This window comes from Dasypus novemcinctus, chromosome 14 (genome assembly GCF_030445035.2).
Source record: "Dasypus novemcinctus isolate mDasNov1 chromosome 14, mDasNov1.1.hap2, whole genome shotgun sequence".
In the NCBI taxonomy this organism is placed as follows: Eukaryota; Metazoa; Chordata; class Mammalia; order Cingulata; family Dasypodidae; genus Dasypus; species Dasypus novemcinctus.
Window position 1 is genome coordinate 67,297,121 of NC_080686.1, and position 13,605 is coordinate 67,310,725.

The 13,605-nt window shown below is 36.3% G+C and overlaps 1 protein-coding gene across 50 annotated transcripts in view; it reads left to right on the forward strand.

The window, feature by feature from the left end:
- The window catches only part of RIMS2 (regulating synaptic membrane exocytosis 2), a 734,990-nt gene that overhangs the window by 714,368 nt on the left and 7,017 nt on the right, over positions 1 to 13,605 (forward strand). For all 50 annotated transcript variants that reach the window (XM_058275873.1, XM_058275894.2, XM_058275868.2 and 47 more), the window contains one exon: positions 12,191 to 12,332. In XM_058275873.1, the coding sequence (XP_058131856.1) occupies positions 12,191 to 12,332 (142 nt within the window). The remainder of the gene's footprint in view (positions 1 to 12,190; positions 12,333 to 13,605) is intronic.

Below are 13,605 nucleotides of genomic sequence, written 5' to 3' on the forward strand. Positions count from 1 at the left end.
AAAATGTTCCATGCATATTACTTGAAACTATGAGAAATTAATATAAAAGGAAACTAGAAAGTACTTGAAAGACCTATTTAATTCTTCCCTACTCTTTAGGAGGCCATCTCTCTGGAAGAGTATAAAAGATATTATCTTAATATTTGTGTGTAGTAAATAATGAAATGAATAATTATTAATCAGTCCCTTTTGATTTAAATGGAGATTAGAAGTTTGCCCATGGATTCTCCACTGAAATAAAATATCTCCACCCACTTAAATGTAATCCCCCTTAGTGCAGGCGTCATGCCTAGCACAGTAAGTAGTAGGTTTATCAGTATTAGTAGTATCACAGTTATCAGTAAAACTGGCTACCATCTATTATATTTCCACTATTTTAAAATATAATATGTGATCTAGAATTTTTTAAATGCAGCGATCATAGGTTTTGCTCATCTTCATAATGCTAACGTGAGAGGAGTGTGGATAGGCCCTCAGTTACAGGCCACTGTGCATCTTTGTTTTAGGAGATATTATTTCTCCTAGATTTGACTGTGTATAATTAATCACTTCACAAATGCACCCATACCATATTCAGCAGTAGCGCAATATTTTACTAGATTTACATTCTAGGTGATAAAGTGAAGCAAAAGATTTTGGAATTTTAAAAATAAAAGAACTGTTTCAATCAATGTGCTTATTAAATATTACCTTTTAAATCTAAGATTCAGAATCTTTCACTGCTAAGTATCTAAGCAGTAACCTTAAAGAAACTTAAAACTTTAATATAAAAGTAAAGACAAATATTGTATGACCTCACTGATAGGAAATAATTAGAAACCGAACTCACAGAATCAGAATCTAGAATATAGGGTTACCAGGGGATGGGGTGAGGGTAGAGAATAGGAAGGCAAAGCTTAAAATGTACAGATTTATTGTATGGAAGGATGAAGAAGTTTTGGTAATGGATGGTGGTGAGGGTAGCACACATTCTAAACATAGTTAACAGCACTGAATTATGTATTTGAATGTGGTTAAAAGTGGAAATATTAGGTTGTATAAATGGTACTAGAATAGAAATATTTTTAAAAAGCCATGGAATTGCACAACACAAACAATTAACTCTACGTTAAACCATAGACTATAGTTAATAGTACACTTATTAAAATGTACTTTCATCAGTTGTAACAAATGTACCACGCGAATGCAAGATGTTAATAGTGGAATATGGGAATCCTGTATTTTATGAATAATTGTTCTGTAACCCTCAACTTCTCTTTTAAAAAAAAGTGAATTAAACTCCAGTTTGCTTTCATCCCTCAGTAGGTTCACTAAATTCCAAACCAGTAATAAGGATAAACTTCCCTATAGAGTCATCTTGTGTACAACAACTTATAAAAGAAAAAGAAACCCACTTGAAAGTATAGGGGATTTTTTTTAACAAATGAGAAAAAAAAAAACTCACTTGAAAGCTGTAATGGCAGCATCCCATTGCTGCTGGGGTCTATGTTTTAATGTAAATGCCCTCTGCTGTTATTAAGTAAACCTTTATTGATCAGACAAGATCATTCTGTAAATTTGTTCTATCTCATATTGTAATCCCTTTTGATTGGGAAAGAGCTAGCTTTACTTAATATTTATATATAATATTATTTGAACAGTTAAAGAAAAAAGATAACATAAAATGGTAGTATCAATTTTAATTTTCAGGTAACTTCCCTATAGAGTCATCTTGTGTACAACAACTTATAAAAGAAAAAGAAACCCACTTGAAAGTATAGGGGATTTTTTTTAACAAATGAGAAAAAAAAAAAACCCACTTGAAAGCTGTAATGGCAGCATCCCATTGCTGCTGGGGTCTATGTTTTAATGTAAATGCCCTCTGCTGTTATTAAGTAAACCTTTATTGATCAGACAAGATCATTCTGTAAATTTGTTCTATCTCATATTGTAATCCCTTTTGATTGGGAAAGAGCTAGCTTTACTTAATATTTATATATAATATTATTTGAACAGTTAAAGAAAAAAGATAACATAAAATGGTAGTATCAATTTTAATTTTCAGGTATCATTTCTGAATATTGAAAAGACCATTTATTTTAGCCATGCCAGCAATCATTTGTTCCTGTAAATCAGGGTCCAGGAAGGTAACATACTTCAGTGAAGTAGGCCAGGTGTAAGGCAAGAGACAAGCAAGGACTCTGAAAAACTGGAGAAAGCTTACCCATCCAAAAAAGAATGGTGCTTATGCAGATCAAGGTAATTTATGCCAAATTGAATATGACCAGGCATTGGCAAATTTATTTTTCCCCAAAGAGAAGCTATAAATCTGGATACTTACTTTAAATTTCTCAATTTGAAAATGTTAGCCACTGAATTGAAATATTTAAAACATTATTTTGGGCTAAACAAAATACATCTATTGACCAGATGTGGTCCTAGGACCATCAGCTGGCATTATCTGCTGCACGTGCTTCCTTCCCAACTTTTTTCAGTTCTTATTCTTCCTTCCCATTCTCATGTCACCTTGACAGTTCAGGACCACATTAGCTCACCTTTGAAATCATATAATTGCCTCCTTACCTGCTCTCTCTGTGTTCTGGATCTGGCCATGTCAGTATAACTTCACTGTCTACACAATTTCTCTTCATCACCTCTCTTGATACCACTCTTCCTCCATAAGCTTCACAGGATTCCCATCTGCTACTAAATAAATCCTTTATCCAGACAGTCTTTAACCATCTGGTCCTTATATCCAGATTAGCTTCTCTACTCCACAAGACCCTTTAGGAACCTAATAACTCAACAAACCTGAATCTTCTCACTCTTGGCCTCCAAATTCTTGTTTATGCCTTTCTATTCTTCCTTTATCACTGCATGTACATCCTGTCGAATTGCCCTGAGCACTTAGCTCATATCTCATGAATTCTTTAGGAGCTATATGAGCTTCTGTAGGTTGAGGAAAATATGCAGGGGCTTGAAGTTAGACATTGTTTGAAACATTGACTCCTCCTCTTCTTAGTTGTATTATACTTAATTTCTTGGCGCTTTCCATTGCTAATTTGTATGTGAAATGTACATGATAATACTTACCTTGGAGGAATGTTGTAAAGGTTTAGAGTAATATATATAAAGTATCTACCACAATAGCATAAAACAGATGTTTATTATTCCCTTATAATCCCATTTCAAAATATTTTTACCTTTTTCTGAACCTCTAGATCTGTGCTGTCCAATATGTGAGCCAGTAGCCACATGTTATTATTTATATTTAGATTAATTTAAATTAAATTAAAAAGTTCCTCAGTGTCTTAGCTTGCCTGGGCTCTTATGACAAATACCGCACAAGGGTTTGCCTTAAACACAGAAATGTATTGTATTAGTCAGGGTTCTCTAGGGAAACAGAATCAGCAAGAGATATCTGTCAATAGTATGCGATTTTATAAGGGTCTCTCACGTGATCACAGGGATGCACAAGTCCAGGTTCCACAGGCAGGCTGCAGCCAGGGGCTCCAATGAAAGTCCAGTGAAGGTCCTTGATGAGTTCTGGGAAACGTTGGCTGTCCAAAGATGAGCTAGGAAATTCTCACTCAATGCTGGAATCACTTCCCCTTTTAAGGCATTCAAATGATTGGATAAAGTGTCACTCATTGCTGATGACAATCTCCCTGATTGATGTAATTATAACCAGCTATCTATGATTTACCACGGCAGTAAAGGCAATGGTGACTAAAGTCCATAAATGCCTTGTATTACAGTTAGCCCAGTGCTTGTTTGACCAAACAACTGGGGACAATTACCTGGCTGAGTTGACACAGTAGCCTAGCCATCATAATTGTCTTGCACTTTTGGAGGCTAGAAACCCAAATTCAGAGTCTGATAGGCCATGCTTTCTCCTGAAGTCTTTAGCATTCTAGTGCTGGTTTACCACAGTCCTCAGAGTTCCTTGGCTTAGATCTCTGCCTCTGTCACAAGGACATCTCTCTCTCTGACTTCTCCTATTTCTGCTTTCTTTAAGATCTCCAGTCATTTGGATTAAGGCCAACCCTGATTCAATATGGCCTTATTTAAATAGGATCTTCAAAGATCCTATTCAAAAATGAGTCCACACCTTACCTAATAATAGCATCTTCAAAGATCCTGTTTACAAATGGGTTCACACATGCAAGAACACTGATTAAGAACGGAACATATCTTTTGTAGAGGACATGATTCAAACCCCAGCACACACACTAGTCACATTTCTCTATCATATATTATAAATTAGCAACTTAGCCACAAAATATATTTGTTATGGGAAATTAGATAGCTCACAAAATCTCTAGGAAAGTGAGAAAATCTGGGCTAGAGTCTAGGAGTGATGCCCAAAACCATACTGCAGAACTCATCCTGCTGAACTACCACTGTATCAGCTCAGATATTGCAGCACACACCCTTGTCAGCATTGGTGATGACTCACTGGATACCACTACTGCACCACACGTGGATACTGTCTATTGTGGCCACCACCTCACTAGAATGGAAGCCTGTGGTGTCTGCTTCTTCACTCCCGTAGCTTCAGATTCAGAGCTGGGGGCTTGAGAGATATATAGTCCTCTCTTTCATATCCAGCTTTTCAAGTTATGGTGACCTGCAAGCCAAAAGACAAGTTATCTTCCTGTAGTTCATCTGGTTTAAATGCTACAAAAGCAACAGGATAACCGAAATAAATCCACAGTTTTTCACAATGTATTTAGTACTATTTGTCTGTTATGGTATCTGTATTAGTCAGCCAAAGGGGTGCTGATGCAAAATACCAGAAATCTGTTGGGCTTTATTAAGGGTTTTTATTTGGGGTAGAAGCTTATGTCACAAGGCCACAAAGAGTAAGTTACTTCCCTCACCAAAGTCTCTTGCCACATGTTGGAGCAAGATGGCTGCCGGTCTCTGGGGGGGTTCTGCCTTCATCCTCCTAAGGCTCCATAGTCCCAGCTTCTTCCTATCTCAGTTGTAAGATAGTGTAAGGCTTGTCTCTCTCCCCGGAGCTCATGTCTTTCTGGGCTTTTTCAGCTATTCAGGACTCTGGTCTCTTCAGCTGCAACTATCAGGCAAATGGCTCTGCTCTTTCCTCAAGACTCCAGTCCAAAACTAAACTCTCTGTGTTCTCCTTCTCCATGTATTTACTTCCTTGTCTTTGACTGAGCATCCATTTATATAGCCTACATTGTGGGGCAGGAGGGTGGGGACTCAAACCAAGTCATCTCAATGGCATGGTCAAATAAAAGCCCTAATTTTGATTTAATAAAGTAAAAGTGAAACCTCTGAATCTAATACAATCTAATATGCCCAGAGAAACAGACGAGTTTACAAACACAATACAATATCTATTTTTGGAATTCATAAACAAGACAAAATTGCCACAGTATCATTTGATGAAATCTTCACTTTTTGGTATAGGTAGGTCTAACCTGACATGCCAAGAGAGAGAAAGTTATAGGGAATAACTATTTCTGGTACATTTGTTTCCAGTTTATCATAAATATATGTTACTATTATATTCATGAAATAGAATTTAGCAATGAAACTAGCATTTTCCTATTTTGCATGAGAGAACAGAACATAAATGGTCTGAATCTCAGCATAAAACTGCATTTTAGATTAGTTGGACACGCAAGGAGAACATCAGATGAAGTTTCAAGTCCCTAATTACTCTGGAATTAGAAATTAGTGTCGAAAACCCTAACTGAAGATGGAAATCAGCATGCTGTAAGAAATAAGCATAGGCTTTGACATTGTCAGGATTTGGGCTCAAATCACTTGACAGCTGTGACTCGAGCAATTTCCTCATATGCAAAGTAACAGAAATAAAAGTCACTATATGAAGTTGATATGAAGACTAGAAATAGTAGGATTTTATATCCACAGTGTCTTACACATAGCAATAACTCAAAAAACAGTTCTTTCTTTCCTTCTTTTGAATTTAGTAATTAAATTTTCCCCTTTTTATTTTGAAATATTTTAAACTTACAAATAAGGAATAGAATAATAGACATCCATTGTATAGATTAAACAACTTTTAATTTATCACTGCCTTCTCCTCCCTCTCTTTCTCTAATACACACACATGCACACATACACATTCACACACACCCATATATGGTTTATATTTTTTGCTGATCTATTTGAGAGTAAGTTGCAGACATCATGATACTTCATTCCTAAGTACTTCAGCATACACCCCCTAAACAAGTATTTTCAACTTATATATTGCTTTTCTTAAAAAGTAATAGTTGTGTTAATGAGTATATGAATATAATGAGTATAATGAATTATGTCATAATCCACATTAATTTCACATGCAGAGGACAGACTAAAAGGAATCCCAAATGTAAAAGAATATCAGGAATTAAAGATGTAAAAATTATTTCCAAGAGCAACCTACGTAGACATGACCACTAATTTTAATCCTATGAGATCCTGGATCAGAAAAAGGACTTTTGGTTTAAAACTAAGGAAATATAAGAAAGCAACATGGGTTTTAGTTAATAGTAATAATGTATAAATATTAGCACAATAATTGTGACAAATATGCCATTCTCATGTAAGATAATAATAGAGGAATCCGGTTGTGAGGTATAATAGAACTCTTTCTACCTGCATTTTTTTCTATAAATTTAAAACTATTTTAAAATTACAAGTTTATTTTAAATTATTTTAGTGTGTTTAAAATTTGCATTTGATGTTTAAGAACTATGATTAAGATTTCTTTAAGCATACTTAGATAAAGATCAGTTTCCAATCCAGGGTTTTTATTAACAGTTGTATTCAAAGTGGTCATTTTTTAAATGATGTTAAAAAAGGAAAAAATTACAAAAATTCAAAACCTTTTAGTTACAAGAGAATGGAGTACTATGTTATGGCTATTTTATATGAGTCTGTCAGAATAGGCTGGACTATGTCTAATAATAAACTCAAAAATATCAGTAGCTTAACATGAAAGAATTCATGCTTCACTCCTGCAACATGATCATTGAGAGTGAAAAAATGTGCCTGTACTCAGGGACCCAGGCTGACAGAGGCACCCTCTTACTATGAGTCTCCACTGTCACTAAGACAGAGGAAGGGGAATGTGGGGAATCACACAACAGCTGTTAACGCTTCTGCTCTGAAGTTACACTGGGCAGTTTGCTCACATTTCATTGGCCAAGCAAGTCACATGGCTACACCTAACTTCAGAGGTGGAGGGGAAGTGCATGTGCCCAGAAGGAGAAGGAAGGGAATATATTTGAACAGTCTTAATGCCCATCCTAATCGAGACCTCTGCTTGCAGCTCACCTGATTCTTATTATTATTATATAACTTTCATAATAGTTGTGACAAAGCTGTTGGAGAGAATGGATTTGTGTTAAACTCTGAAACTTTTTGGAAGTCAGTTAGAATAGAACTATTAAGTTCTATTTTATTTTAGTTATTAATGGAGATCCTGGATTATTAGCCCAGAAGAAATTGTCAGATATTTGTCCTTATTTTTTTAGACTTCCAGAGGTTTGAGCTGTATTTATTCTAGTTCAACCCAAAAAACGTAAATATAAGTGCAGGAACTTTCATATGAAGTTATAGTAATCTACTCACGAAAGTATCCCCCATATTGAAGTCTTACAGGGCCTAATAGGTAAATAAATGAAACTCTCTCATGTTTTGATATAAAATGTTCCAAAGACAAGTTACGTCCACAGTGACCACCTTGGAGGTGCAGGGGTTACTGGGAACAACTCTTATTTTTAAATTTTTGAGGAAGTAGAGGAGCAAAGTAGAAGGGAGTTCAAGTGCAATTTGAAATTCTTAGTGATTTTAAACATGAACGTCTTCTCCTAAAGAGGAACTAGCCTCTCAGGATCTCAACTTCTTCATTCCTGCAAGTGTATGAACTACAATTTTGCTTCCAAAATTCTGTGAGTCAATAATTTTGGGAATTGTAATATTTTAATGCTTTCTTAAGAGTCTTTAAATATACCTAAAATGGCTTTGAAATACATTAACTCTTGAAAATGTTAGTTTTGTATAAAATGGGAAAATAGTTATTAAAGCACATAAATTGTGGTTTCAGTGTTTGCCAGTAAGTCTTCAACCTCTTTGTTTCCATAAATCATTTCCCATATTGACATCAAGAAAATCCTGAAATCAAAGCAAGTCTGTCTGCAAAAGAAGAGGAAACCTTCCAGTGAGAACAAGCAGGAAAAGGTTCTGAGAATTCAAGATTTGGAAAGAGGGCAGCATGACACTGAATTTGGCATTTCATTGTGAACTTCATCTTGGACCAAGCTTAAGAGAGTTTCCACAGGTAGCAGGGAGGTCCATTTGATTTGTGTTGTCATGTCACTCAAAGGGTTTTCTGATTTTCAGATGTTGTTTAGGAAAATTGACCCTTTGGTCTTTTATTTAATCAAGTGTCTTTCTTTGAATACAGAGGGTGCTAAGCTATGAGTCTTCAGACAAGCAGCAGAATAACATGGACATCTCCTGTGTTTTCCTTTCTGCCTGTGATTTTCGCAAGGCAAGAATTTGATTTTTACTTGCAGATAGGGTCTGCAAATATACTTTCACTTAAGGTCTCTAATGCCGTTGTGAACCTTGGTTTATGGGTTCAACAACAAAATCTGGGCCTTGGTACTAAAGTTTACAACCTGAACACTTTTAAGCATCTCTTAAAACATCTTAATACTCACACATAAACTCAGTCACATAGATACATATATAATATACACATGTACATATATATGTGTGTGTGTGTGTGTTGGATATACTTTTCTTAAAAATTATGGCTGTTAAATTCTTACAATTTGGTTTGGTTCACCCCTAGAAGTCAAAACAGGAGTTTTTAATAAAAATCTTCCCACCAAAAGAAATTATCTGCAAAGATCTCAACTTACTGTACTAGTTTTCTTTTGCTGCATAACAATTATCACAAACTTAGCAGCTGAAAACCCATTTATTAGCTCCCTAGTTCACAATTATAGCATGGAATGACTAGGTTTTCTGCTCATAAATATTATCTTGAAATTGAGGAGTTGGCTGGCCTGAGTTCTTGTCTGGAGGTGCTGGAGAATGACTCCATTTCCAAGCTATTCAGGTTGTTGGTAGAATGCACTTCCTTGTGGCCATAGACCTTAAGTGCCTCAAGTCTTGCTAGCTGCTGCTAGGCATTGCCCTCAGCAGCTAGAGGCTGCTTTCAAGTCGTTTGCATATGTTCCTCTCCATTGCCAAGCCAGCAAGGTGCATTCAATCATTCTTGCACTTCAAATCTCTCTCCATTTCCTCTTATGCAACCAGCTAGAGATAATACCTTGCTTTTAAAGGACTTGGGTGTTTGTTAGACGCATCCAAATAATCTTCTTATTTCCTAATCCCACAGATTAGGAACCTTAATTACATATGCAAAATATCTTTTGTCATATAAAATAATATAATCATGGGGGCCATCTTAGAATTCTGCCTACCTTGTTTAACTTATAAAGATAATTCCTGTTACACGCATTCAGTTTTTAGGTTGAGTACCTGACAAATCGTTTGAAACATTAAATTACATATGTGACAAGATTAGCCAATTGTATTGAACAATGTCCCATGTAATGGTTTTATCTGTTTGAGTCCTTATTGTGTTGTTTATCTTGTTGCTCTATCCCCTGATTTTTGTAAACTGGTTTGTATTTTCTTTGTCTAGAACAACTTGATAGATGACACTGTATATCTCATAACATGAGTTACATATGATTGCCCCAATATTAGCCCTACTAAGTTTGAACAGTTGGTTAAAGTGGTGATAATCAGGTCTCCCAATGTTAAAGTATATTTTTCCTTAACAATTTAACTTATTTGTTGAATGATTATTTGGCACATACAAATAGCCTTTTTCCCCACCAAGCCTTACCTGAATCATTATTCCATTGGAGGTTGCAACTTGGTAATTTTTAAATTTTATCATTACTTTTATATCTATTTACTGACATTCTTTTGTAAAGAAAAGCTTTCCCTCATCAATGGAGAAGGCTTTATATCCTCTTACAGTTCATATCAGTACAGCATGTTTACCACCCTTATCAAAGATAATAGCCTTAGATTATGAAACTGAGTTGTAAATAATTTATATATTTATACTTATAGTTTGTAAATACTTTTTAAATCATTTTTGATGTACGTTTAAGTTGACTGTAGAGAATAGATGAAACTTAAAGCAGTATTTTGAAATGGTGATTAAATATTAAAAGAGTATTTGCAGGGAAGCAGATTTGGCTCAACTGCTAGAGCATCCATCTACCATATGGAAGGTCCACATTTCAAACCCAGGGCCTCCTGAACCATGTGGTGAGTTGGCCCAAGCACAGTGCTAATGCACGCAAGGAGTGCCCTGCCACGTAAGGGTGTCCCCTGTGTAGGGGAGCCCCATGTACAAGGAATGCACCCCATAAGGAGAGCTGCCCCTCAGGAAAAAAAAAAAGTACAGCCTGCCCAGGAGTGGCGCCGCACATACGGAGAGCTGATGCAGCAAGATGACACAACAAAAAGAGACACAGATTCCTGGTGCCACTGACAAGAATGCAAGCAGACACAGAGAACAGACAATAGGGGAGTAGGGAAAGGGGAGAGAAATAAATTAAAAATCTTAAAAAAAAAAAAGAGGATTTGCAAAAATGATTTCAAGAACTTATTGGAAATATCAACAAGTATTTATTGATCTAAAAGGGGCATATTAATAACCAGGCACTAAGAGTTTATTGAATGTCTCTATCACCAAAAGCTAAAGATATGTAGAGTCGATGTGGATAAATATTTAGGTCTGACAGAAAAGATAAATAAATGCAAATAATTTGGACTCTCACCTTTTGCTCAGCTACAGTAGTCTCAAACTGGGCCCCTCATCATCTGGGGCTCAAGTTCTCTAGCTCCATCCCCCATTACTCCTCCATATCTTTTGTCATTGTTCCATCCCTCAAGGGCATCTGATCATCCCTCTCTTAGCACCTTTATCTGTACTGTTTCCCTCACCCAAGACACTGTCTCCTTTCTTCCCCTCAGGTCCCAGTCTACTCATATTTTAAACCCAGCTCAAATCCCACTTCCACTGTGAAGCTGCTTCCCCAATAACCTCTCCAGATTGTACTTCTTATCTTTGTCACATCAGTGGTAATTGATTTAGTTTCCTGTTTGGTTTTCCAGTTGGCTTCTGTAAGTAAACCTCATTTTCAAATTTTTGAACATCCTGAGGACCTTGACTCTACCCATGACCAAAAATTTGAAGCTCTTTTCCCATGGCATTGCAAGATTTTCTTTGCCATCTAATATCTACCACCCAACAAAGACAGATTTTCTTGTGAAAGTTAAGGAAGAGTTTGGGCGGTGGACTTGGCCCAGTGGTTGGGGCGTCCGTCTGCCACATGGGAGGTCCACAGTTCAAACCCTGGGCCTCCCTGACCCGTGTGCAGCTGGCCCATGCACAGTGCTGATGCGCCCAAGGAGTGCTGTGCCACACAGGGGTGTCCCCCGCGTAGGGGAGACCCCTATGCAAGGAGTGCACCCCGTAAGGAGAGCCGCCCAGCACGAAAGAAAGTGCAGCCTGCCCAGGAATGGTGCCACACACACGGAGAGCTGACACAACAAGATGATGCAAAAAAGAGAAACACAGATTCCTGTGCCACTGACAACAACAGAAGCAGACAAAGACAATGCAGCAAATAGACACAGAGAACAGACAACTGGGGTGGGGGTGGGGGGGAGAGAAATAAATAAATCTTTAAAAAAAAAAAGGAAAAAAAGGAAGAGTTTGAGGATTATTCCAGTTCTATGTAAATAGCATGAAGGCCTAGTTCCTTTACTATGACAAAAAGAAAGGGGAAGAAAAAGGCATAAGGAAATCTAACATTTAATATTACAATGAAAACAAAGCTTACTTTATTTTACTTAGGTTGAACCTATTGTGTTTCTTATGTTGCCAATTTGAACAGTTTTAAAAGGAGGTAAAACAGTGGTATTTTATGCTTCTTGAAGATTTCGTAGAAAATTTTCATCCTAGTCAACAAGACATTATTTTAAATACCTTTTCTCTCTGTCTCCTTAATAAGAGCACTTTGTATTTATCAGCCTTTTTCATCTGAGGATCACAACACATTGCCTGATTTTTTTCATTACTGTATAGTTTTGACATAACTGTTACCCTTTTTGTTTTCTGTCTCTGCAGAAGCAGGAGGTAAAAAACTACGGAGCACTGTCCAAAGAAGTACAGAAACAGGTCTCGCAGTGGAAATGAGAAACTGGATGACTCGACAGGCAAGTCGAGAATCTACAGACGGCAGCATGAACAGCTATAGCTCAGAAGGAAAGTAAGTGAGACCAGCTACTAGTTTCTTCCATGCCCCAGCAGAAACTGTCTTGTCTCTATCACTGTATTTTCACAAAAGCTACCCCACCTAGTCTACAAAATCATTGTCATTGTTACTGGCTGATTTCCTGTGAAGAGCATTTTTGCTCACCTGACACCGAGCAATGTCACATATCTAGCTTTTTATATCAAGGGAATTAGGTTTGGAGATAAATTGTTTTGCTATAATGGCAAGATGTTAAAATGTGACTCTTGCAATATATGCAAATAAAATATTTTGCCCTAGTTTGAAGTATTATATAAAAGCAGAGGAATAATAAGCATTCATGCCACACCACACGAACAATTCTAATTTTTCAGATCTCTGCTCTGCCTTAGAGTGCTTATTACTAAAAACTGTGAAAAGTTGATATATACTCAGTTTCATTCATTAATAAACAGTTCAAATAAGTATAATAATCAAAAATAAATACCTTAAAAAGTTGATCAACCTTTTATTTATGTAGTTACCATGTAGTTTCATTTGAATCAACTTTCTCTAAGGTACTTTTTAGAGCATTTATAAAAATTGTGTCACCCTATCCCAGCACATTGACTGTATTCAGCAACTACTGATCCATAGATAGGTGAGTAAAGGCCATTAATAGAGAACAGTGGGGTGTACCAACCTCACTCTTCATCGTTTTGGAAGCATGATTTGCCTAGCACAATTATATAAATACAGGAGAGATATATATGGTTTCCATACATTTATAAATGGGGTATGTGGGATATTTATGGAAACTGATTAAAATGTTTGTACTAAATATTTGGGGATTTGATGTTAATCAAGGAAGTCTTAAAAGAGATGGAGAATCAAGTAAAAATCAATAAATATGAATTGAGCACTAATCATTGTAAAGCACTATATTAGATACCATTAGGGATAAAAAATGTTTAAAGTTACGGCCCCTGAAATCCGGATGTTTATAGTCTTATTGGAGGAATGGGATGAATATTAATGAATTCATTCAACAAATAAGTATCACATCTTCTGTGTTCCAGGCATTGTGCTAGAATTTGGGGATATTCAATCATAAAAGGGAGATAATATCAGTTGATGGTTAGACCATGAACACTGGAATCCCATAGCTCTAGGTTCTCATCAGGCTTTTGAGTTTGGGCCAGTTATTTAATTTTTTTATGCTTCATTTTACTTGATGGAATGATTGAGTTTAACAAGTATTTGTTGAGTGTTTGCAGTAGTCCAGGCTGGGGTTCTGGGTGAAAAAAAG